This window comes from Bombus huntii, chromosome 7, assembly GCF_024542735.1.
Source record: "Bombus huntii isolate Logan2020A chromosome 7, iyBomHunt1.1, whole genome shotgun sequence".
Classification (NCBI taxonomy): Eukaryota; Metazoa; Arthropoda; class Insecta; order Hymenoptera; family Apidae; genus Bombus; species Bombus huntii.
The window spans coordinates 8,455,016-8,479,741 of record NC_066244.1 but is presented as its reverse complement, the minus strand read 5'-3'; the positions used below and the strand labels follow the sequence as shown (position 1 = coordinate 8,479,741).

General features: G+C 38.8%; 2 protein-coding genes and 1 long non-coding RNA gene across 10 annotated transcripts in view; 1 reads left to right on the top strand and 2 right to left on the bottom strand.

Annotated features, from left to right (window-relative positions):
* Positions 1 to 7,973, bottom strand: part of LOC126867599 (glutamate receptor ionotropic, kainate 2-like) — a 117,309-nt gene extending 109,336 nt beyond the window's left edge. For 4 of the 8 annotated variants that reach the window (XM_050622256.1, XM_050622254.1, XM_050622259.1 and 1 more), the window contains exons 1-2: positions 7,693 to 7,971; positions 726 to 921 (exon numbers count right to left, since the gene is read on the bottom strand). In XM_050622256.1, the coding sequence (XP_050478213.1) occupies positions 726 to 810 (85 nt within the window). In that variant the 5' untranslated portion in view covers positions 811 to 921; positions 7,693 to 7,971. Of the gene's footprint in view, positions 1 to 725; positions 922 to 7,692 lie in introns of all 8 variants that reach the window. The other 4 variants (XM_050622253.1, XM_050622255.1, XM_050622260.1 and 1 more) reach the window with 3 other exon arrangements.
* Positions 6,639 to 20,088, top strand: LOC126867627 (uncharacterized). Its single transcript, XR_007690362.1, has 4 exons — positions 6,639 to 7,182; positions 7,259 to 7,387; positions 18,225 to 18,425; positions 19,972 to 20,088. It is a non-coding gene; the product is annotated as an uncharacterized LOC126867627 (long non-coding RNA).
* LOC126867612 (platelet binding protein GspB-like) lies at positions 19,627 to 23,815 on the bottom strand. The gene is made up of 4 exons (XM_050622303.1): positions 23,304 to 23,815; positions 21,670 to 21,952; positions 20,751 to 21,260; positions 19,627 to 20,291 (listed from the first exon to the last, which is right to left on the bottom strand). The coding sequence occupies exons 1-4, from the start codon at positions 23,313 to 23,315 to the stop codon at positions 20,026 to 20,028; spliced, it is 1,071 nt and encodes a 356-aa protein (XP_050478260.1). The 5' UTR covers positions 23,316 to 23,815; the 3' UTR covers positions 19,627 to 20,025.
* Positions 23,816 to 24,726: the final 911 nt, after the last annotated feature.

Here is a 24,726-nt window from a genome sequence, read left to right as displayed (position 1 = left end):
CTAATTCTTCGCTTAAAATGTAAGACCTTTCCACTTCACTTTGTTGCCCTGTACTTTTCTGGGGATTACAGATGGCGTTCTTGCTTATTTTGCCCCTGTCGACATGTTCCTTGATTGCTCTGTTGCATAACATAGCTATTTGCTTGACCACGTTTCGTTAGCTAATTTTATATCACAGAGAGTTTCATAAGCAGAGAACCTATTTCTGAGGCTTTTACTAACGCTAAACATCTTTTAAAAAATGCTACATTTAAAGCAATAATAAGCAACGTGGACTCGATTCTTAATTACTACAGTGGCAAATTCTAACAAGGAATTTCCATTATAAATTTAGTAGCTATATAAAATAAATAATTATGAAATGTTATATTCTCCCAACTTTTAATTCATACTCTTAATTCGACATACGAGTTGGTACCGTACATAAAAGTACGTGTCATACGCGATGAACGTGTTAAGAAAAAGTATTGACGTAAAATTGAAATCAGAAATGACGGTACGTTCATATTTACCTCGAACTTTCCAGAAATTTTCCAAAGAAATAGAAAATAGAAGAACACAACTGAATTAAAAATAATACAAAGAACCGAACGGAATTATGAATTAAATTTATTTTCTCTGACTTTTGAAACAACGATGGTATTAGCACTAATTCAATGTTCGCGATTATCCTGTCGAAATTGTTAATTTAAACGAATAAAAAATCATGAATCAAATTGACTCACCAATCTTGACGACTGAGGGTAGCGCTGTGACGTTGAACAGCAGCTGAAGCACGAAGACGGTGGCTACCAGGCAGCCTAAATTCATAGCTCATCTCGAATGCTCACCGTTGCGGCCTCTCTTGTTGGCCCTTTACACGCACACCACCTCACCAATCACGTCCGAGAGCTGGCACACACGACGCTCCTGTGCATTTACCTGAAAGCAAGTTAACAAAGCTCGGATGAGCTTGCAGGTTCTCTGGTGCATTTCGCTGCTGCGACCACAACGCGACAATCGCCGGAGAAAACGCTTCGTACTGCGTACACCGTACACCCAGCGATGACGCTAATGTATAAACTTCGCGTGATAATAATACGAGTTCCCTTAAACTCGCTTTCAGCGAATAGTTCGTACTAAATCTTTCTTTGCTCCATATACCCTGTTGCTCTTTAAATTTATTAATTTATTCTTTCTTGGACTTTAAATATATTTTTTATCGAGGGATTTTTTTAGTGGAATTTCCATATAAGTTAGGAAATCATTTTTAAAACCATTCTGGATATTTAATGAAGGATATTTTAATAATGTTCCGCGTATTTTATAAAAAAAAGAAGATTTCGGCTTTTCATAATTCCCTCTCCATATATCCCTCTTTAGTCTTTCGTTAGTGCAGCTAATTTTTCTTTATTTTTTGCACGAAACAATATTCGTTTCAAACAAATACGCCTTTTTCTACTAAATCGAAAATATTTCAAAGTAATTTGACATACAACAATATTACAAGAAAAGTGATATTTTTCGTGCACATTTAAGCTCTTCTGGGAACAGTACAATGTTAACAACTCTCTATGGAATATCTCCAGGATTTAAGATTCCGGATCTTTCGTTAAATTATTCACGCGTTTATGAAACAAGGGTAATTGTCAATCCTGCGATCGTAAATAATCACTACGACGTAAAATTGGCGGAGTAAGCATCGGCTCAATATGGCAGTCATATCGCTTTATGCTTTATTACAAGTCGACTTGGTAATTACCGTAAATTAATGTGAACAGATGTGCGAGCACGGTGGAACAGAATTACTGATTGTTGAATTATTCGAGCCGAACCGTTTATTCGATATTCCGGATAGATCGTAGCAAATTACATGGACCAGGAAAATCTTTGTCGACATAATAAGAACCGTTTTCATTCAGTTTTTAATCCTGTCCAATTAACGCTTTAAAGTACGTTTTTCATCTCCTCCACATAAATAGCTCATTCACGTTTATTCCTTCAAGCAATTTCAATTATATTTAATAAAGATGCTTAAAGTACTTAGCTCAAAGTACGAATTCATTCAGTAAAATATGTACGCGTTTCATTGACCCAACAGGATCATTAAATTCAGGGTTAAGATAGCGCTTCAAAATTTTTTACTTTTTCACGTACTGAACTGAACTCGTACACTTTTTCACCCGGGAGCTGATATTTCTTGGCCAATTGAAAACTTCGTATTACAAGTTATACATTAGAAAGTTCACATTGGTACCACAGCGACTGAAAATGTGCCAAATTTCTTTCAACAGCTACAGCTATATTTACGTAAATGCAGAATGAAAGAAGAGACTGCCCCGCCATGAAATACCGGTATATTTTCACTTTGCTCTGAATATGCTACAGTGACTTGTATTGCGTGCCTCAAACCAGACGCAATGTTTCTCATTGATCGTAGAACGAGAAGCCGCGCGGCGATTCTACGAGCATTGTCGCAAAATTTACATTTTGCACACGACACCCGGAGCACCCTCCAGGTCGGAATTTATTGTTGCAAACATTCTCATTCACGCTTACGTGTATTTCTGGCCTCAAGCGTAACGCCAGCCTTGTAAAATTGAAATTTATTCACCGAATTTCAGCATTTTTGAAATCATTTGCAGCGGGGCGCCACGCCACGCTTGGCAGAAATGAAACGCATGAGAATTGGTTAACGCGATATTTGAACTGGTTCGATGGTAATCAGTAGCTCCTTTTTCAATCGTTTCCAATCACTCGTTTTTGTATTATCCGTTGATTGATTTTATTCTTTCAGCATTTTTGTCGTTATTGAAATTTAAATTTCCTCCAAAAATTGTCGTTAGAAATGTTTTTGCGCCGACTTGTTTCATTATTTTTATCAATCCAGGAATATTACTGAGCATTAACAAACTTCGTTTGTTGTATCATCAAAGATATCGCTATTATACAAGGAAAGTCAGTAACAATAATTTACGATTTCTAATTTGTGATTATTAAAGCGTTGCTAATAATATTAATTAAATTATGCAAGAGCACCTAGTTCATTATCAACGCGGAATAATATTTTTTCTATGAAACGTGGCAAAACGAGACAACAACGAGTAATCGGTAAAAGCAAAATGCAACAGTTGGCGATACACACCGAGTGCATCAATATTACCACGAATGTTAATGGACAAACGATATTTCGATATAAGTTTATCCACATTTTTCTGCAATTTCAATGTCACTTATCTAGCCGTAAAAAAGAAATGGACGATCGCTCTCTATTTTCGCGGCAACTCGATAAATGGTTAGTCCGTTGGCTACCGTGCGACTCGTAGATAGCAGGGTCGAAGAATTTGTCTTAGGGATTTCGTCCAATTTATTTCACTCTGTGTCTCGGCCATTGGCCACCGTGTAAACTCGACCTCGTGTTAGTCACAAATCCTCCTACGACAATCACCAAGTACTTGTTACCTGTTAAGAAGTAACAATTTCTTCCTGAACAAAGAATTGTCCGACTCTGAATAGATATAAGCCGTATCAAACGTACAGCGGCGCACGTCATTAAAAACGATATCTTTTCCTTATATCTTTTCTCTATCATTTTATTTTCCAAATCTCAAGCGTATAAATTGCGAATTCCAGATTCCAGCTACACGGCGGTTCAATCGACTTGCGAAAGTACCTCATTAAACGTTATTCGGTGTCTCGAAAATAAAGCCGTGAAATTGCGTCATTGTCTGGCCGCGTCTATCGATAGAGTTGGTCCGGCTGGTAGACTTTTTATTCGACTTTAATTCAATGTAACGATTGTTTCACGGGTTAGAAGGAATTCTAGGAAGTTGCGTGGCTTCTTACTGTCGCTCCAGAAGAAACAATGCAACGACTTTCGGCCGGCGATAACGCGACTTGGTGTATTCGAAGATTGTTTCAGACTCGTAGACTCGTTGGCGACTATCTTTGGGCTCGCTCCATTTTCGCGTTCGAGCTACGTTTTTACAATGCGAATTCGATGTCTACACCCACGATTTTTCTCCCCTGAATAATACTGGTTACATGTTAAACGGAAATAACATTTTCTCTGAAGAAAAATATGAGGTGGTCGAATTGAAGCGTGTGTTGTTTGAAAAATTATCGCGAGTCGCGGAGAGGCAAGTATTATCACGTTCTACAGTGATTTTTATGTCTTCCCCATGGTGTTTAAATCTCTCGTCTATTTGTGCTAACTGAGGAACGTAAGCACATTAGTTGATTCGACCGAGGTTATTTACACTGCCGACTATAGAATATTTTGGTAAAATATTTTAATAGAAATGGGAATTTAAACAAACACCGGACGAAGACAGTGAAATGGTAGAAGCGTAAATTTTGTGGTGAACCTTTGCAATTTCAACATCCCGGATTGTTTCGCTGGAAAATAAACGAGCGGCAATTAGGCAACCCGTAATTAGAACAGTTCAGCCGAGAAAGTTGCACGTTGCCGATAAATAACGTCTTCCTTTCTTCGAATGCTAACTGCGCTTTCAGGTGAAAATAATATGACCGTTAAACAAAAGGGGTCCGAATCTTATATTTCTTCGATTCAATTTCGTCGTGTCGCTTCATCCGGCCATAATTCGTATCCGCTATAAAAACGTTCTAATCGCATCGAGAAAGAGAAGAAAATAACCGATATGGAAGATAAGAAAAGTTTAGGAAAGAAAAGAAGAAGGACTGATCCATCCCACGCCACGCTTTGAATATCTTTTCTCTTCTTTCTTCTTTTATCTATCTGGACCCTTCTATCTCATCCCCTTGCTCAACACCTTTGTCAGCCACCCTTTCTTTTGTGATTTATGATTGCTCGAAGCATCTTGCCGAGATCATCTAGAAAGCCTCGGGATAAGGAGATAGAGAAAATGTTGGATCGACAGTTCTCTATCTTTCCTCTTCATCGAATAGAAACATGGTTATTTCTTTGGGGAAAAAATATACACTGTCTCACGAAAGTATTTGGATAGTTACTAGATAAAACATCTATATCTATGTTGTATGTGTATTATAAAATATATAGAAATTTCAGTAGCACTGTAGTAAGACACGACCATTGAGATTATATCGGTCAAACTTGAAACTAATCTGAAAATATACAGGGTGGTTGGTAACTGATGGTATAATACAAGCGGAAAGGGGGGTGATTCTACGCGAAAAAAGAAGTCGAAAATATAAAGTATAATATAAAAATTTTTCGTTTGAGGCTTTGTTTTCGAGAAAATCGACTTTGAATTTTCGCTCGGTACGCGTGCGCTTTATCACGTCTCGTTATAACGGATCTCACTGTAGATCGTTGTCTCGATGAAAAAATTAAAAAAAAAAAATGAAAAAAAATTTTTTATTCTATATTTTCGACTTTTTTTCCCGTAGAATCACCCCCTTTCCGCTTGTACCACCAGTTACCAACCACCCTGTATATACAGAAATTACAAGACATACAATTATAGTTTATTTTTTAAATGAAAAATTGCCAATCTTCAATCGGAGATGAATAAAGAAAAATTCTCATTATAAAATGCAACGATACGCGAAGCAATTGTGAAGCAAGATATACACGCATCAAAGGCCCAGGAATTTTGCAATATTTCGCATGACGATCGACGGGAACTGATTTTCGCTTATGCGGGCGATTCCACAAAAGGTTCGACAGTAGATGGTTACGTCAGCTCTTACAATAGCTTCATCGATTGCGAGCATTGTCCTTTTTTTATCGATCGTGTTATCTAGTCACGTGCCATTGAAAGATTCGTGAAATTAGGCAGCGAGTCGTACGAAATAAGCGGGTAAAATATTTAAATACGTCGCCTGACTGAATATCAAATCCGGTCTGTGCTCGACGGTCAAAATTTATATTTGCTGGTTGTTGTTCTCTTCAGTCCTCTCTCTCTCTCTCTCTCTCTCCCTCTCTCTCTATCTTTTTTTTTTATTTCGGCGGAATGCACCTCTGCCGTCATAAATCTAGAACTCGTGGAAAATTACGAGGCTAATATTTCGAGTCTAGTTTTATCATTATTCTGTCTCAACGTTACTTCGATTTCGTGACTTGGAATAAAAATATAGTTTAATAAATTCGGACAAGAAAAGGCTGACAACGTTTCGCCGCGTCGCGAAATTTAATAAAGAAACCCGCTATGTTCCCTTCGTGTTTTCTTGTAACCTTCGTTTAAAAATTTGACGTCGCACTGATTACGGGGAAGCGCGATTCCTGGATCGAATTTAATTCGACTGGCAGCTCTACGGACTGTCGGCAGCTGGTAGAGTACGTTTCCGTTTTGATCCACGTAAAAAAAAAAAAGGAAACAGAAAGAAAGATGATCAACAGGCTAACGAATAGCGAAAACTATGCGAATAAAATATCTTTTGTATCTAAAATTACTTTTTCATAAATTTATAAATCACTTCATTTAAAAAAATTAAAAACTCTTTTATTGGTCTTTAAAAAGCATCTCAATGAAACGTGTAACTAATTATCAAGCAATCAGCAACTACGAGTACCTAATACAAATGGCGAAAATTCCAAACGTAATAAATGTAGCAATGAATCAACAGCGCTGGCTGCTTCAAATAAATTACATGGAGTAAACTACGTGCGGGTTGCTTGGCAGGCGTCATTTGTACCGGTTCGCCAGGCATAATTTATTCGCGAATTACGCGTCAATGCATCTGCCGTGCAGGAAAGCGCGACGAATAGTCAATTGTAAAATTGTTATTGGTGGTCCAAGTCTAAAATACGTCCTGCTACCGTAATTTACCTCGGCCCATACCCTTCGTCGCGACCCTCTCGCCGGGTATAAGCGGTCGAACGACATTAAAGCTCGTGCCATTGTTCCGACGTGTATTCACTCCGAACTTCAACCACGACCGATGTCAGTTGGCACAGGGTTGGCTGGGATAACCGACCAACCTATCACGCGTCAAAATAAACCTTGTTTCGCCGAACGCGCGGCAAGTCACGTGGAAAAAATATCGCGGACGAATACAGACAGCGTGAAAAAATACGGTGTCAGGATAGTTCACGTCATGCGAGCCACGGTTCTCCGATATTTACCGACGAACAAATCAAGTGTGGACACGTTCGTTTTACCAAGAAATTGGGCCAGATATGTTACGAGATTCTGCGTGTTACGCTCTGTTTCTCGTTCGTACATTTCGAGGGATTCGCATTTCGATGATTATTAATGTGTATGTACCTCTTACCATGTAATATTGAATCACACGTGTTTGGAAGAAAAATTCAGTTCTGAATTTCAATTTTCAGGTCGAGGAGTGTTAAATATAAATTGCACGAATATTCCGACGTTGGAAATAAGAATATCTAACACTCATATATGCAGGTTACTACTAAAAGGAGCATGGAGATCGAAACGAATTTAAGTGTGAGAAACAGGTTAGATATTATTGGCTTCGTCTTATTTAAGAACTCGAATGGAGGCATTCTATTGGATGTTCGAAGATATTCTGACCCAGATATTCAATACCGCGAATAGCAATACCGCGTAAATAATTCAATATTCGACTGTTATATTTAATTGGTCGATTCTGTCGCCATATTTAATTTCGGTTTCTAACGGTCACTCAAGATCGACACTGACACTATGTGCTTTTTAGTTTTCACAAGTTTGCGTTTATTCAAATAGTTACACAGTTTTAAACGATCTAAAACGTAGTAGGGAACAGGTTAAATGTACTCACGAAGCTTTATTGCGTGTGTCAAGTGTTGCCAAGCTGCTGCGTAGGCCGAGGGACGCGGTGTCGTGGGAAATCGATGGATTTACCGATGGACACGTGACGATCGGTGGAGGATTTTCGAAAAGGTGGACGCAGAAGGGCATGCGTGGTCGGTTTCGTTCCCGCGGCACGCGTAAACATAACCTCTATGGCGGTCGAATTTTCATCGCGACGACATAAACACAAACACCCTATCGAGGCAGCGGCCGGCGCGCGACTGCCACTGGTCCTTCGGCCGTCGACTCACGAAACTACCCGAAATCAACCGATCCGCGTTACGAGCCAGCCACGTGCTCCTGCCTCTGTTACACATGCGCCTTCCCACGTGCTCCGTCTGTCCTATAAGGATACCGCTAAAGTACTAGTCAGACGCAACATTTTCTGTCTTCCTTTAATGGACTTTTAATTAAAATTGGTGAAATTCGAAGCATTATAACGCTGTTTAACTATTGTGTTTTGAAACAGTCGCCTAACCACGAAAAACTATGTTTCAATTTACAATTGTATAGATTATTAAAGATAAATTAGATTTTTTACATTTTTGAAAGTATAAACTGTACAAATTCGAAATATTTAGAACAAAAGCTGATATATAAGTAATATAAGTTATATAAAGTTATATAAGTAAAAAACTGATAATATATATGAATATAAAGATAAGTGCAGAAAATGAATAATATTTATCGAAAAATGTTATCGTTACTAATATCACTAAGACAGCTACTCGTATGTATATTTACTTATATCTGCAGTTTTTAACAAAGCTAACGCTTCCTCTGGGAACTGTCCATTACTTTCTCATTTTAGATCCTTAAGCTACTTATTACGGGATCTGAAGACACCAAGATCAGATCCTCCATACATTCCTCCCTTGAACATTTTCTTGTATCATACTGCTATTTTATTTTATAATATTTTGTAGTTTTGTTTGTTGAAATATGTGACAAACAATTAATGTTTATGAAACAATTGCTACTCTACTACAATACTCTATACAATACTAGAATACTCTACTACAATAGCTGATTTTTTTTTGTCTGTTTCTCCATTGTAGTTCTCCACAGAGCGTTCGTGAGTTCGACCGTTCGATTTTAAAATTAAGTTATACAGAAAGTTACAAAATGTAACATTAGATTTTTACAAAAACCAAAGGACTGAATGTGTAGTATAAAACGGACGCGAAATTTTGACCTAACGTTACCAAAACACATAGTTTTACTTAAAAAATCAAAATACATGTACTAGAAAATTGGCTATTAGGTATTAACTGAGTCTGTTCGTTCATCTAATCAATTTTTTTCAAAATTGTCTTTTGCAAAGTCTAAGTATGGATCTTTCTATACAACATTCGTGACACATAAAGTAATTCATTGTAAATAACATCACTTACTAGAAGAAGAAATATCGATCGTTAATAGGTATTCTTGAAAATGTTAGAAATTGCTCATTTTCGTTTACATATTACCCTACTTAAACAATTTTCATAATTAAATAGCAACCTAAGTAAGGATTTAAGAACTTAAAAATACCGAGAATTATGTAATAAGAAATGACAATTTTCAATAAATATTTCAATTTAAATGTTTGAAATCTTAAATAAAATAACGATTTTCGATGAATTTTTAAATTTAGATATCTGGAATTAAAACAATATAATGCTTTTATATGAATTTCTAAATTTTAATATTTAAAAATTAGGACGATATTACGTTATTTATTAAATATTTCAATATAAATATTTGAAGTTTTTCGAACGGTATAAATATGGTTTCTTTATTAGCTTGAAAAAAAGACAGAAATGATTAGAATTTCATTTAGAATTTCATTTTATTATTTTATTTTTAAAATATTAATAATTAAATACGCGATGATATTCTATGAATATTAGATCAAAGTGTCATACAGCTTGCACACCATGTAGAGAATTATTGATTTTAACTGTAGAACAAAGTTAACAACTTCTCTTTCTTACTTCCTGGTTCCGCCACAACTTGGCCACAGGAAACGGTAACGACTTTTCAAGTAACGTTAAAGTAGAATTCATTTTTCGGAGTGGCGAGCGGTATTCGACAGTAAGCAGAAATGAAATTGGCATGACTTACAACTTTTACCATTGGGTACCGTTATACAAACTCCTTTCTATTTTTTTACACCGTAAATTTAAATTGACTTTTTGCTCTGCTGCATATAATTCGGCTTGTTAAATATTTAACAAAATTCAGAGTCTGGCATCTGTAAATAATCTTATCTCTGACTAAATGAAAATTTCATAATAATTTCCCATTATTTACGCTAAAGATTTATAAGGCGAAAGTGGTTGCAGAAGTTTATGAGAGTTTTAAAGAAACCTAGCAGCCGCTCAGATTAATTAGGACCAGACAAACAGAATTTTATATCCGTCTTTAAAACTTTCTACTCCTCCTCCGCAAAGTTGATGCAATTCAAATCTCAGAACTCCTTGCATTAATGTATGTGCCCGTTATGCTGATCGACAAGGCTCCACGAAATCGATCAACGTCTCCACTGACACCACAGTGGAATGCATCAATTTGATGTATGTTCACCTATGCCCTACGTCATAATAAAATGAAAGTAAAATTAAAAACACAAACTCCCTATGAGACGCTCGGTACATCCTCACTACGCGCATCGGCATGACCTTTTTTGAAAGTGAACGCTACAAATCGATTTGAAATCGCTATACCACACGATCTGTTGGGACGTGCTGATGACATATCCCCACATGTTCGGTTTTGTCGATGGGATATGGAATTTTAGACGAGAAAATTAGTTTGTATTATCGATACAAAATGGTTGTGCTTATAAATGGAAAAATTATCGCACGCCGATCTTCTTTTTTTAAGATCAAAGGGAAGGTTAAAAAAGAGACGGCTCAGGGACGTCAAGATTTTACGAGAAAATACACGCGAGAAGCTTATACGAAAGTCTATTAGTTATTACCTTTTTTACCATCCATCTCTCTGAACACATACAGGAATAAGGAACACGTGTCGTAAACTAAAAGCAGATTTCAGCAACTTGCATGTCTTCGTACGACTTATATATAAAACTTCTGATTACCTGTAATAAATATTTGAATATTTGCCTCTATCTTATAACAACTTTAACTCCACTACTATTAGCAATTTAAAGAAGATACCAATATTTTATAAAAACAAAATGCAAACTGGACCAGAAGTGACGAATGACTTTCACATTTAAAAGTCTAATTAGAAGAGAAGCGTAAAAGGAAGCTAATTAGAAGAATAGAAATATTTAAATTATTAAAGACGTTTATGACAATTATTCGAAAGTTTTATAGGGAAGAGAATTACGTACCGTTTTGAACATATTCGATGACTCAGGCAGCGATCGTTAGAGGTGAGATTTTCAGGATGTCGCCAAAGTTCTCCGTGGAGTAACTGCACCCCTAACTTTGCCTGGTTGTGTAACACCGACGGTGTGCAAACAGGGCAAGCACTGGACGCAACAGGTCGCATGACATTTATATTTCCGTGTAGATCAGGACTACGGTTTAGCCGGGACACAAACCCGTTGATAAAACGTAGGAATCGTGCTTTCGAACTGTTAGCTACAATCCCAAGTGAACGAGATAGTTGCTTGTATATCCGGAGGATGGCGACGCGCTCGAACTCGGCAAATGCTTCCTCTGCGACTTTCACCGATTCTTTTACGGCTACATCGGCATATGGAATTCCATTTTTTCTTGTTTATCTATACGACCTATAGAAACGCGCTACGGAATTTCCTAGCGTTAAAAAATGCTTTCCATACATTTAAATATTGTTCTACATGTTGAATTCCCATCCTCAACGATCACTTCCGGTTCTGTAGCTGTATCTCGCTATAAAATTCTATATGAATATCAATATTTTGTTTTTCTATGGTGCAAGTTTATTACAATTTCGTTACTTTAAAAATTGTTTCTTCTCAAATCAAGCAAGTATACCTAGTAGAGTCGGATAATTTTAAAACGAGATCGAAGATTCTAAAACGGAGGTCGACTAACAGGAAGAAACTGAAGTATGAAAGTGAGATGACGAGAAGATGACATTGCGGTAGGAGAGTTGTTGGCATGAGACACGGTTATCTCACTGCTTCAAAGCGAAAGCAAACTGCAGGCTTATTTAAAGCGGTGACTTCCGTATCCGACTTCCGTTCTTGCCCGGATTCCGTAGAATATCCGCAGGAAATTCCTGGTGCTTTCCGGCTACAATCCTGAAAGAATTTCATCACCACTAAAGAATACATTTTCTAGAAACAGATATTAGAAAGTGAACATTTATTCTCAGAAATTTATCGCTTCCTTTATCGACGTTCCAGCGTTTCTTTCGTGCGATTAATTAACCAGCCGACTGGTTTTACGCATTGTAATATGACAAATTCGCTGAGAGGTTTGCACTGTAGCTGATCAACACGACGAAGTACAATTCTGTGTTATATGTGTAATAGAAAGCACTGCAAGCCGGGCATAATGGGGAACAAATTGCCATCGCGTACAACATATCGTGTTATGAGACGAATATACCATAATATGGCCGATATAATTTATAACCGGCTTCAGGACGAAACCGTTCGTCCATTAAATACCATTTCCACGATCGACGCGCTAACACGATGACCGTTCTTCAGCTCGCAATGGCTAAACAGATGCGACCCACGAAACGGAATTACTAATTACCGGCCCGCAATTACGCGTAATTGCCGGGGCTCGATGGGAGGGAGTCAGCTTTTAATAATGGTTATATTCATAAAACGCATACTACGCAACGTATATAACACAGCGTGGAAGTTTTGGAAACGGATCAGAGAAACTCTGAACGTTTTGCTATAGGTACGTTGCGTTAATCGTGTTAGAATAATATTTACGCAGTTCGAAATAATAATCTGTCGAAACTTTTGAATCAATTGATACGTTGCGTACATGCATTAATATGTTTCATTCGCACGTATTTCAATCTTTCAATGAATTTTTCCAAATTCCCTCTTTTTGAATCATCCATTTCCGGTCCTTTTTCAAACGCGTCATCGTATCGTTGCGTTGATAGTAACAAGCTGAAGCCGACGCCCCTGAAAATATCGATCAATCGAGCAAACAGACGCGCGAATTATTTGTTCATATCTCTTTTACACTATGTTCGCACTAAAATTTTCCTATTGTTTTATTTAATTCGCATATCCTTTGAAGTATCTTGGTCTTCTGAAAACGCCCGCATTCTCACACTTGTTCTCGTATATTGTAGAAGTCAGACGGTTCTTCTCGGGCAAATACTGATCACTCGATCTGGATTTTCTCTCCATTGCTTTTACTGTAAATTAAAAAATATTACTATCATCACATATACATCGAACCAAAATATGATTCCTCCGTCTATTGATAGGAAATCAATCAATCAGTCGGTATTGATAGGAAAAGCGATCTTGCAAAACGATAACGGTAACGAAAAATCCTTTAATGAAACCAATGCTCCTGAAAAACCGTCTGTTTTAAGTGAAACCGAATTTATTTATTTATTTATTTATTTAATGGACGTAGGCCGTTTGCTGTCGGATATTACACGAATTAAACTACAAAAGAGTACGTACCATTTTTAAGTTACGATTTATACAAACTCATATAAGTTAAGTGAAATGCAAGACAAATTACAATCGCGCAAAATATTGGTAAACATACGCATTAGGATGTGATATCGTAATTACTCTCACAGTTTGATAGTGTTTACCGTAGAAGATAGAGAACATTTATGATAGTTAAAAAATACGAAATTATGGAAATTCGAAATGATTTTCTCTCGTTTCTTTGCATAGAAATATGAATTATTTTGTTGATATTTATGGGAAATTCAAAGAAATTTAGACAAAAATACAAAATATGTAAATTACTTATAGTATATCATTTCAATATATATGTATTATTTAATAAATTAAACAAATCTTTGCTTACGAAACTAAATAATACTAAATAATACAATACGTTCTTTGTTGAGAATTTCATAAAAATAAATTTACAATTTATCGTCATTTATCAAGATTTGCGTAGGCTTTATTGGTCAGGGCGCTAATAAAGGCGGTGATCGGCGGAGCGGGAAGGCATCGGTGCTGGTTAATTTGGCTTGGTGCCCTTGATTAAACGTCTGTCCCTTATCGGGATTCGAGTACACCGTCCGCCTATAACCCTTCCGGTATGCTGGCTGAAAATTTATCGGCCGGACGGTGGCAAGGGTGTCGCCCTGGTATTGTTTTTCCGTTATCTTCAGTATGGTTTAGATTACTCGTGCTTCCGTAGTCGGTGCTCGCGACGAGGTTGCCGACCGGAACAATCATGGGCGGCAACGATGTCTGCCGTGTGCCAAACGATAAGCCGCCAGTTAAGCTCGACACAAAAGCGCTCGCTAGTGTGTAATAGCAAGGTACTCTGCCCTTGGAAATATTATACTGACGGGAAAGGAACTAATCGATCAACTTCGAGGTCGATTTATTTGAAAATGATTCCTCAAGCAGTAAAGAATTTCGATATAACTTGAGATTTAAAAAATTATACAAGATCGAGATATGGAATAGTAAGAATCAAAGATACCTCCTGTTTCGTTTCTTTTTAATTGAACTATTGCAGACTTTGATCGATCGATTCTTCGACGAGGAAGGAAGTGATATAAAATCAGAAGTTAACGTTTATTTAATGGAGGTGGGATTCGACGGTTGCCATGCTATTTGAAAGTCAAATTAAACGAGTAAAGAAAGGGTAGAGACGATCGTAACGAGAATGAATGGGAAACCGATGGTTGGAATCGCTGAAGATCGATAAGAAGTGCTGAAAACGACGCTGAGGACTCGTAAAACGAAGAAAGGGAAGAATGCTATATAGCAGATAGGATCTGTCATACTTTCACTCGCACGAGATTCGATTTGTCTCGTTCATCTACCATTCATTACTCGAGTAACGAACATTTTCTCGTACTGAAAGTTTACATTAATTCGTCCCGATTAAAAAAAAACTCGTCGATTTAAAAAAAAACTTGTCGATTTAAAAAAAAAACTCGTCGATTTAAAAAAAAAACTCGTCGATTTAAAGGACTCGACGACACCGAAACGAAGAAAGTTCAATTAACGAGATAGATCGCGTCTCGCATGTTGCAACACGTCGTACGGCGTACGAAAATTTGCTTAAACGCATGTACACCCCATTTCTGCTGACATCCTCTCACGAACTTCTGTTGTTATCAGATTCCGACCGTAAAGTCGACGCGTTATCCGCGATACTGGCAGAGTCACGAACTTCCCATGAATCTGTGTTTCTGACTGGCCCGGCCGCGTTACGTATCGCTACCACGTCGAAAGCTTCTGTTTTCCGATCGAGACATCGAAATATCACGCAACGACTGAGTTTCTTCCTCGAAAGTAACTACTTTTGACAAATTTCGCTCGTTCTCAGACTCTAGCTGTATTTCTACGAGCTAACAAACACACGTCACGCATACCTGATATCTGTCTTCTTTTATCATTTCCTTTCTTCCCTGTCTTTCGTCTTCTGTTCGTTTTAAAGGCAATCTTTTCCAAGACAACGACGACATTCCATGCAATCTACCGTAACGACCTTTGATGTCGAATCTCCCTGTGGCCAATGAAGATAATGTTCGTGTCTGCCGTCCGTGATCTGAGTCGATAGTATCTCATGATAACGAGAGAAAAGAATTCGTTAACGAGCCGTACGAGCACGAGTCAAAGGGTGGGTGGAGTTTCGCGTGCGTGGTCGGCCAAGGTGTCAATGTTAATTGCGTCGAAGAACTTTCACGTCTTGAACAATTCCGAGCTGTCCCGTCGTTGCGTCCATTCGTTTCAGGTATTCGACAGCATCGACGTTGATCATTTTCAACAAGTTCTCTAGGATATGAGCGCGGCGGTGCTGTCAGCCGCGAAGAATAGTTCAGCTTCCCTTTTCGCGGAGAACAATGATATTTAAAAGCATTTCTCGTAGCCAATTCGACAGCGATTTATTATCTAACCGCGAGAGAGAGACTTACAAATTCAGCGCATTCACCGCGGCCCACCTTGTCAGGCGAAAATCACGTTTCTCCTTCAAATTCACCTCAGAAATTCGCATCCATCAAAGTCTTCCTTTCCGCTTCCAAATTTATTCTGCTCGTCCATTTCGAAAACTTCGTCCATTAATATCGCTTGTTGTCCCGTTAAATATCAAACCTGGAATTTTAATTGTTCATATGGTGACGGGACTGAATCCGACTGAGATATCGAAGTGTACCACGAAAACTATGAAAATGTGTTATTATTCGCAGGCTGGTTGGTTTCAGCGTGCGATAAAATTGTCATTTTGGCCATGATATCATTTTCGAGAATTCTAGCACGTACATTGTCGTAGATAGCGCATTAGCGCAAAGTGAATTCAACCTCCCTCGGAGCGCGTTACGCCATTACGAGAATTACCAACGCGACTGCATTGCCTCTCTCTGTTTTTCTCCGTGTTACCGTAAAATTGCTCCGTTTATTGGGATTCATTGTTGTCCTCGTTCGGCGGCGCGCTCTGCCGTATTTACACGAGCTGCAACACACCAATCGGACGAAGAACGGGATGAGTGTCGGCTGCCAGTGTCAAATTAATTTCCGTCGTGCAGCATCATTGTCGCCCCCCTCGGCCCGATAAACGTTTTCGAGAAACGTTACTGTTTCAATCCCGCGTCATAGTCGGCGTTTTACCGAATAATAGCTTCTCAATAAGCTGAAAATATTGTCGAGCTCTTTGTTCGCGATTATAATTAAAGCTTCAATTTCTTTTGTAAATAGTAACTCATTATCGATGAATGCGAAACACGCTCCGTGCGTGATTTATATGTGAAAGAAGAGAAGGACGCAAGTTCCACGCAAAATACTCCGCTGCAAAGAGTCTCTTTTGTTACGTTTTCAGCGGCGTTTCATTAAACGACGCCATTCTGCTAGGGATGTTTATGTCGTTCGTTGAATCAGGTATTGTTCACTTAACTGGCACGATCCTAGGTGTAACATTCATTTAATGGGCACGATGGGGGTAAAATTGCAGCGAATCATGATTTCGTCGGGTTCCATAGAATTTCAGCCCGGGGCCAGGATAATCGGATTCTCGTTGGGAGTGCTTTCATGCGATTCATTAGAGCGCCATTTATATTTCTCGATGGTGAGAAACGAATCAATCGGGCAAAGTATGTTTAATGGCAGCCGACCTCGCACGATCTTCTGTCAAATACCAGTTCCAACGATTGAATTTTCTACATAACATCCAAACGAGAAGCTTAATCGAGGGGAAAAGAATGGTAGACGAATTACGTTATATCGTGCACTTAAAACGACAAAGACGAAACAATGTCGCGTAGAGATTTTTTGTCGCAACTGTACCTGGCAGCGTGCTCTAACCTTTCTGTAAAAAGTTGTTGTTCCACGATAAAACGATACGCCAGTTAACATTGTTTACGGCTCGTTCGATTCCATAAAATCAATAGACCAGCATGACGCGTCGATTAAAAAATATTCCAACATCGCGACCATTTTACCGCGATTCGACGAGCCTATCATTTTTATTCGTTCGATTGAATTACGGTCGGTTGCTTATTCTCGAAAAGTACGAACGCGTGTCTTTTCTCATCGACAATCTTAAATGTTATGAAAGCACACTGTCAGCACGTGACAATATCCACTCGTAAAGTCGTTCTTTATCTTTCTCTTATTCGGAGTTTCTCGTAATCTTACGGAAGTTTCATTTCAGGAATATTCAGCTGTTCAACAATCGTGTTGTTCAACTATAATCAAATTATACTTGTTTCTATTTATTTCAATAAATTAATAAAAATCGCGAGAATAATGCATCGTGCTCATCGCGTTATCGTTATCCACGTACAAAGATAAAAGTTATGCATTTACGCGAAAATATTTACCAGTTAATTAAATATATAAGTGGAACCTTTGAGAATAGCAGCTCAAGACGTTTCAATTCACTCGCTGTCGCGTTGGTCGCTTAATAAAATCAGAAGTATTTCTCCGCAGTATTCGCCATGAACGGAAGAAAATTTACTTTTTCATGTTTATTGCTTGTCGTTTTACTGCAGGTATGTAAAGCTCGCATTTCCAAGTTGCCTGAATCGCAATGCATGCCGCTTGCTTTTAGAGAGAAAGAGAGAAAAAAAAAATAACGATTTTGACGCCCGAGAATGAAGCATCAAAGGTTTAAGCTGAAATAAACGAGGCATAATGTTCATACAAGAAACGCTGAACGTATCGTGAACGCACGAGAAACTTTGCAATTTAAACGAGTTAACTTGTTTTTAATTTACGTCACTCCAATGTCCATGACACGATTCTCAGCGATAAAATATATAATTCATCTTCGATCGTTACTCATGCGTCTCTTAACGGCGATATGGAAAAGGAAACAGCAACAAAATGTCAATATTAAACGAAAAATAATTAAAGTACTCGTATTTATTTTTCAGATGACCGAATCTGTTACTGAAAATGTTTCAATCAACAATATTCTATCGGTATTCAAGGACGTAATTTTACCGCAATTACGGTCAACATCCAGTAAAATCGCGGAGCAGTTAAACACTCGACGGATGCACGAACCAAAAACTACTACAATGTCACCACCAATTTTTATGCAATCCAACACTCTTTTGACAGCTAGTAACTCGGTAAATAATATTAATTACATATCAGATGGTATAAATATGAATAAAATAAATATAAATAGTTCTCTGAATTGTCTACACTTGAAATAAACTATGTAAAACACGGTGATGATTTAAATGCAAGTTGTTAATAATTAGGTATATGGAATATTAATAAGTTCACGAACAGTAAAGAATACATATTATAACTTTTTAAAATTCTATCTATTAACATATTTAATGATGAGTTAGAATTGAATTCAGGAGGGAAATAGTTTTCGAATGATTACTTTCATCTTGTGGACACGAAGAAATATAAAATGATCGAGAAGAGTTTGAAACGTAGAACAGATACGCGAACGTTTGCAATCTAACATACAGCAAAAGTTTATAGTGACTTGTTTCCACAAAGTTCGTTTGCCTAGTGAAAGCCGCCTGGTAATAATTGAGTTTCAAGCTTAATCGTACAGTTTAGGTTCGGCTTGTTTGCCATGATTTAACCCAAACTACAGGTTGCGCCATACGCCAGATCGCTCCAATCGCAAGTCGACTAACTAGATAAACATGATAAATATAACTTCGTTAAATCGCTGCGCTGTTGTTTGTAACAATACAGAAATTCATCGACGTCGTAATTATAGGATAACATGCTTAGGATAACACGAAATAGATTGTGCCAAAGCTCGAAAGTACGTCGTGCGTGCGACGATTCATGAAACTATCTGCAATTACTATACGATACTACTATACTTGTATACTGTAAGTATACAAAAACGTCTCATATTTGTGCGTTGTGCAAAATATGTTAAAATTTAATTAGACTCTTAGAGAGACGCGATTATATCGGTGAAGTTGGGAACAAACCTGAAGATGAAAATAGAAGTTACGAGATATCTATTCCAAACGTACACTCCGCAGAGATTATAAAAATACTTATATAAAAGTTTCATGTATAGAGATTTTTGGATTTATTCCAAATTTTACTAACAAAGCCGTAACTGTGTCTCATTTCAATGCTAATAAGGTTCCAAGGGGTTTTCCATATATATCAATCAATTCGACAAAACTGGTTTATAAACAATTCAACAAAACTGGTAGAAATTGCAATTGCAGTTTAAAGTTGCATCAACGTGTCCCCGTTTCTATTACGTTATCGAGTATCGTTGCGAAAAGAACAAGTTAGCGGGGTGGAAAACAGTCAGGAAGGAAAACAGATAGAACCGGCTCCTTACTTATGCACGGTTTTATTAAATACAAAAATCGAGGTACTCAAACAGATATAGAGTAGTGGTAGCTATTGTATTCAATGATTGTACACAGGCAAATAACGCAGCGGCCATCAATGCCAACCGCTTGCAGCGTTGGTCCCAGTGGTTGTCCTTGCACAACTTTTTCCCTTCCTTGTCTCGTGTCGGCGCGATCGCCAACGCAATGTCAACGAATGCGCTTGTCTAGCTACGTTAGCTCGTGTAAAACCCACCTTAGAAAGGCCTGATTCGCCAATCAACTGCCTCTATGGCCACATGGCATCGACCGGTTTCTCACAAGCGATTCGATTTTTCTTTTACAGGAACAACAAGCGACGAGTAAAGAAACGGACGTACAAGGGAATAAGCAGTTTGATCTACAAATGGTAGAGAGGAACCTTAAGCAGCAACGGGGATGCGCTACCGGTAGAGACGGACCCCGAGGGACCGGAAACTATCGCGGGCGGTGCTGTTCCTGTTGATACGACAACGTTACTTAAGGGAGTCTCGCCGAGTGCGATCGTACCTAGAGGTGAAATCAAATTAATTCTCGCTGATGCGAAGGCCGTCGAACTTCCGGAAGTACTCGTCACCGTGCTCGAGCTCGATGCTGAACCCTCGATCCTTGTTGGCTCTGTAGTATCTGCAAATAAATTTCGTTACACTGGAATAGAGCATATGTAAATAGTATCGATGTCACACGGTCCCAGTAACATAATTACTGTTGATCTTCTACGTTCTAGATGAGGTTGATTTAGTGGGTTGTTTACAGCTCGAAGCTTTAATCAATTCGAAGGCAGATTCCTATCATAAAACGATCTCTAGCAGCTAGTATCTTTCTCATGAGGAACAGGATAGATGACAAAGTTCGTTCAACATAACGCGCCCCCTAAATATTATTCTCTATCGTATGAAATGTCTAATATCGTTTTATCGATCTTTTACTCCTTCCTTTTCAACAAATATCTTTTGTCCTTATAGATAAATATATGTATCAATTACTATATATAATATATGTATCAAGACTGGGAATTTTCTCTTTTTAATTGTTACGTACATATTTAAATTTTTAATTTAAATTTAAATTAAAGATAAATCTTACCTGACGCTAAACCAGATACATCACTGGTTTGTTCAGCACTTATGTTGCTTGAAACCGACACATTGGCGACCGCACTGGAAGACACGCTGGCAGATTTAGCGGTTGCCGAAGCAGCAACACTAGCAGCAGTCACTGCTTCAGGTGTGGAAGCTTCAACGCCAGCCGGTACCGGTATCGGTGGAACGGTTGGACCAGCGATGATTATAGGCCCGGTGGAGGGACCTATTACGGCGTTCGCTGACGCTATGCCTATTGTTTCTCTAATTGCCGTGGCCGTGACGTTCGTCGATGCTTTCGTGGTCGATGATTCTTCTGCGCTTTCGATTGCAACAACCGCCTTCGCTGACGCTGCAACGGCACCTTTCTTTGTTTCTGCTTCGGCTGACGCTGCGTTATTGGTGTCTGCGATAGCGACGGAATTGTCGGATGGCGCTACTAGCGTCACCGCGCCAGCCGAAGCTCCTTTAACGAGGACTGTATCTTCTGGCACAGCTGAGGCAATGGTTGGTTCTAAAAAGAAAACAAAAGAAAACGAAAAGAAATATAAAATAATAACTTTAGCAACTTTTCATAACGATAGCAACTTTTATCTACTTTTCTCGTAATCGTCCAGTACGTTCTCCTGAATACGTTCAAATTTATGGATGTACTAAATTTGTAATTCGCTGAAGGAACGTGGTACAGATAAATTCTTGGCTTTATGTATCTCGTAAAATGTTCACGTTAATAGTAGAAGCCGGTACTGTTTGTTCGTGTAAGTCGAATAGTTTTAAATATAGGCTTCGGTTGATGGCGCCATAAATATTCAGATTGAATTCAAAATCCTTCGAAACAACCCCGGCTCTTTCGTTGCCTTTCTAAACTTTCTAAACCCCGAAGAACAATCGTGCGTTATATTTTATCCCAAATGATAAATTACTTAGCGTCGTTGGAGGAGGAGAGCTGGTTACGGCAGCTCCTGGAGACACGATGGTCACTGGTCCGGAAGACGATCCCTCGACGACAGTTTTTGTTACGGGGCCAGCAACTATGGTTTGAGCTTTCTTGGCCGGTTCCGCGGGTAACAGGCTCACCGCAGGTGCGACTCCATAAACTGGTGCAACGAGCAATGGTCCCGCCGATTGTCCGACGCCCACTATTTCATGATAAGGCCAGCTGCTTGCGCGAACGGACGTTAAGAAAATCGATGCCACAAACCGTAACTGAAAACGGATAAGGCGTGATTTATTAAGACGAGCGTCAGAAACTATCACGTGGGTCGCGGCGACACAATAGTTGAAATGCTTTCTTGTAATCTTACTCGTAAATATCTCTCCCAGGTATTAAACTCAAACCTAAAAACACCTTCGCATCAACTCCAGTGAATATTACGATAATCAAGCGTATACCCTTCTGTATTACTCAACACCATGGAGAGAGAGAGAGAGAGTCTATCATTCGATTTAACGAATCAGGATTTGAACTTTGACCTTTGCCGAGCTCGATTCTGTCGAGTATACGTACTTAGGTCCTAAATGCACGGTTTCTCTCCAAGTCTAACGCTCGAACGTCAGCTATTCACAAACACGTTGAGAAATTTCGAAATTACCATTCGAATCTGCGTTATCTCGTGCCAAATGGAAGCTATGTTTTGTTAACGAATGTCAGCTATTTCTTCACGAGGATTTAACAAACGTCGATTGTAATAAGGATAACTAGATTGATCATAGTTTAAACATGATCTGCTGCCGTGAGTCGTGTTAACGAGACGGCTGATTCGAGAACAATATCCGACACGCATATATACGATCCAGTGGCCACGGATAGAATCACATACGCATCGCGAATTTGCATAACTCGGTTTTCCGGCAGACGTGCCGCGCATGAACACGTCATCGCTGCACCCATCGTTGCATCTACGTGGACAACATTAGGCCAAATTTTTTTAACGCCGCGAACGCTTCCTCAGAGAAAGGATTCGCTCCCTTGATCATAGGTATTAAGTAACGATCGAAACTGATCGACGAATCGATGATTGGACTTGCGATGAAACTAGGATTGGATAGAATTCGTAACGATGAGAAAATTTTGAAAAATATTGCGTCGATACCGATTAGATTCTAGGGAATCGTAATGACAAAAAAAGTTTAAAAATCGATCTTTCATAGCAGAGATTTCAATTAGAAGAATAAATTGATACGCGTTATTATATTCCCGTACTTTAACGCGACAAAATTTCACCGTAATAACTGTCAGACCATTATCACTGTAACGCGACAATTATGCGACGTATTTAAACGGAATCAATGGATTACCCATCTTAATCAAAGTTATAGAACGCGGCCATACGTTTCAATTATCCGACTGTCAGCTAACACTGCGGCGCTCTATATATCAATGAAACATTGGTCAGAGACGGCGAGCCGTTCATATTTCACTGACGACACGAAAGTGCATTACGAGCTAACAGATTAAAGTTTTCTCATCAGGAACTGCTGCACGGATTCCCCCTATTTTCGTAACAATTTCTTCTTCGACTTGCTCGATGAGCTACGATAAAGTTTCTCAACTTACCAGCAACTTCATGGCTCGGTCCGTTCGACAAATCCGTTTTTCTTTTCTCTTATTATCTCTGTATCCCGCGGAATTTTCCCGCCAGTATACCGTTGTCTACTGAACCATTTCGAACCGGCTTGAACCGTTATATAGTCCATTACGTATAACCTCCGATGATGAGTAAGGAAAAATGGTCACCGCGCCCTGTTTCCCTCGTAAAGATACAGACTCTTTGGAATTCCGTGCGCAGAAAAGCAGAACAAAGACGCTGGCCTGCACGGTCTGTGCCCGTAGTGCACAATTGTTATGACTTGTTGCAGACCAGTTCCCTGCCGACTACCACTTTCCACTATTAAGATGCGAATCGGATTTTGGAATGTTTTGCAATTTGCTTGCTTGGTGAGAAGTAAAAGTTGCTCCTTTGTACTTTGATTCTTCTCTTGCGCGAGACGGTGAGCTTTGATTACGATGCAGCTACGTTTATTGAAGCGAAGCTGTAGTTAGCGTCCGTTTAAATGAACACTTGTCGATTGAATCTACTTATCTAAACGCGAACTGCTATTATGCGAGGAATTATAGGCAGTGGAGAGAATGAGTGGACTTCTATTATAGAGTCTGCAATTATACAAAGTGTTTGTTCCACCGATGGAATCAGATAAGTGGAATTCTACGGTGTACAGTGTACTTTTATCATTAGACAATGAAGACAGAATAAACAGATGCATTACCCATTACACAGAAAGCAAAGATTTAGATGTCTACGAACGTTGAAGATTTTCCTAGGATGAAGGAATCCTTTCCAGGAATTCTTAACTCTATATTTATCTTCTATCCAAGTAGTATCTCAGTAAAAAAAATCAAGAACACGATGTGATGATTTACATCTTAGATGCAGATGTATTCTCATCCGGCACCTTGGAAGATGAAAGCTCACGAGAGCAGTCCTTGCAATCTGTTTCGCAAACGGATAATAAAATTATATTATCGCGTAGCGCGCGCACGTGGAATAAATAGCGTTCGGGGAGGAAAAATAGAGGCCACGTGAAAAAATGGAATTGGTGGCGCGTGGATACGGTCAATTGCTTTTGTATGTTGTAACATTTGACTAGACTTTCAAGGCAGCATTTCCTGCTTTCCTATATCGGCGATCGAACATTTTAGTCCATTGACCGCCGCGTATTCAAGGCCGTCTCACGCAAAATCGAAAGTCAGTTTCGCAACATCTCGCGCGGATTGCATCTTATAATCGAACCCTAAATTCAACCGCAGCTGATCTATCTTTCTCCCTCTTTCGACCGAAACCTTGGGGTCGATCGTTAGACGTAACGAGGCGAGTATATGAACAACTAAAAGAAACATGTTGAATAAAAAAAGAAAAAAAGATCTACACGTAGCTGCTGTAAAATATGCAAATATATCCGTGGCCCCGTTCTCGGCGCGA

Excerpts from the sequence above, each read along its gene's own strand:
- LOC126867612 (XM_050622303.1), bottom strand. Across the intron at positions 21,261-21,669 it reads TCCTCCTCCAACGACGCTAA|AACCAACCATTGCCTCAGCT; the intron begins GTAATTTATCAT and ends TTTTCTTTTTAG. Across the intron at positions 20,292-20,750 it reads TGTATCTGGTTTAGCGTCAG|ATACTACAGAGCCAACAAGG; the intron begins GTAAGATTTATC and ends ATTTATTTGCAG.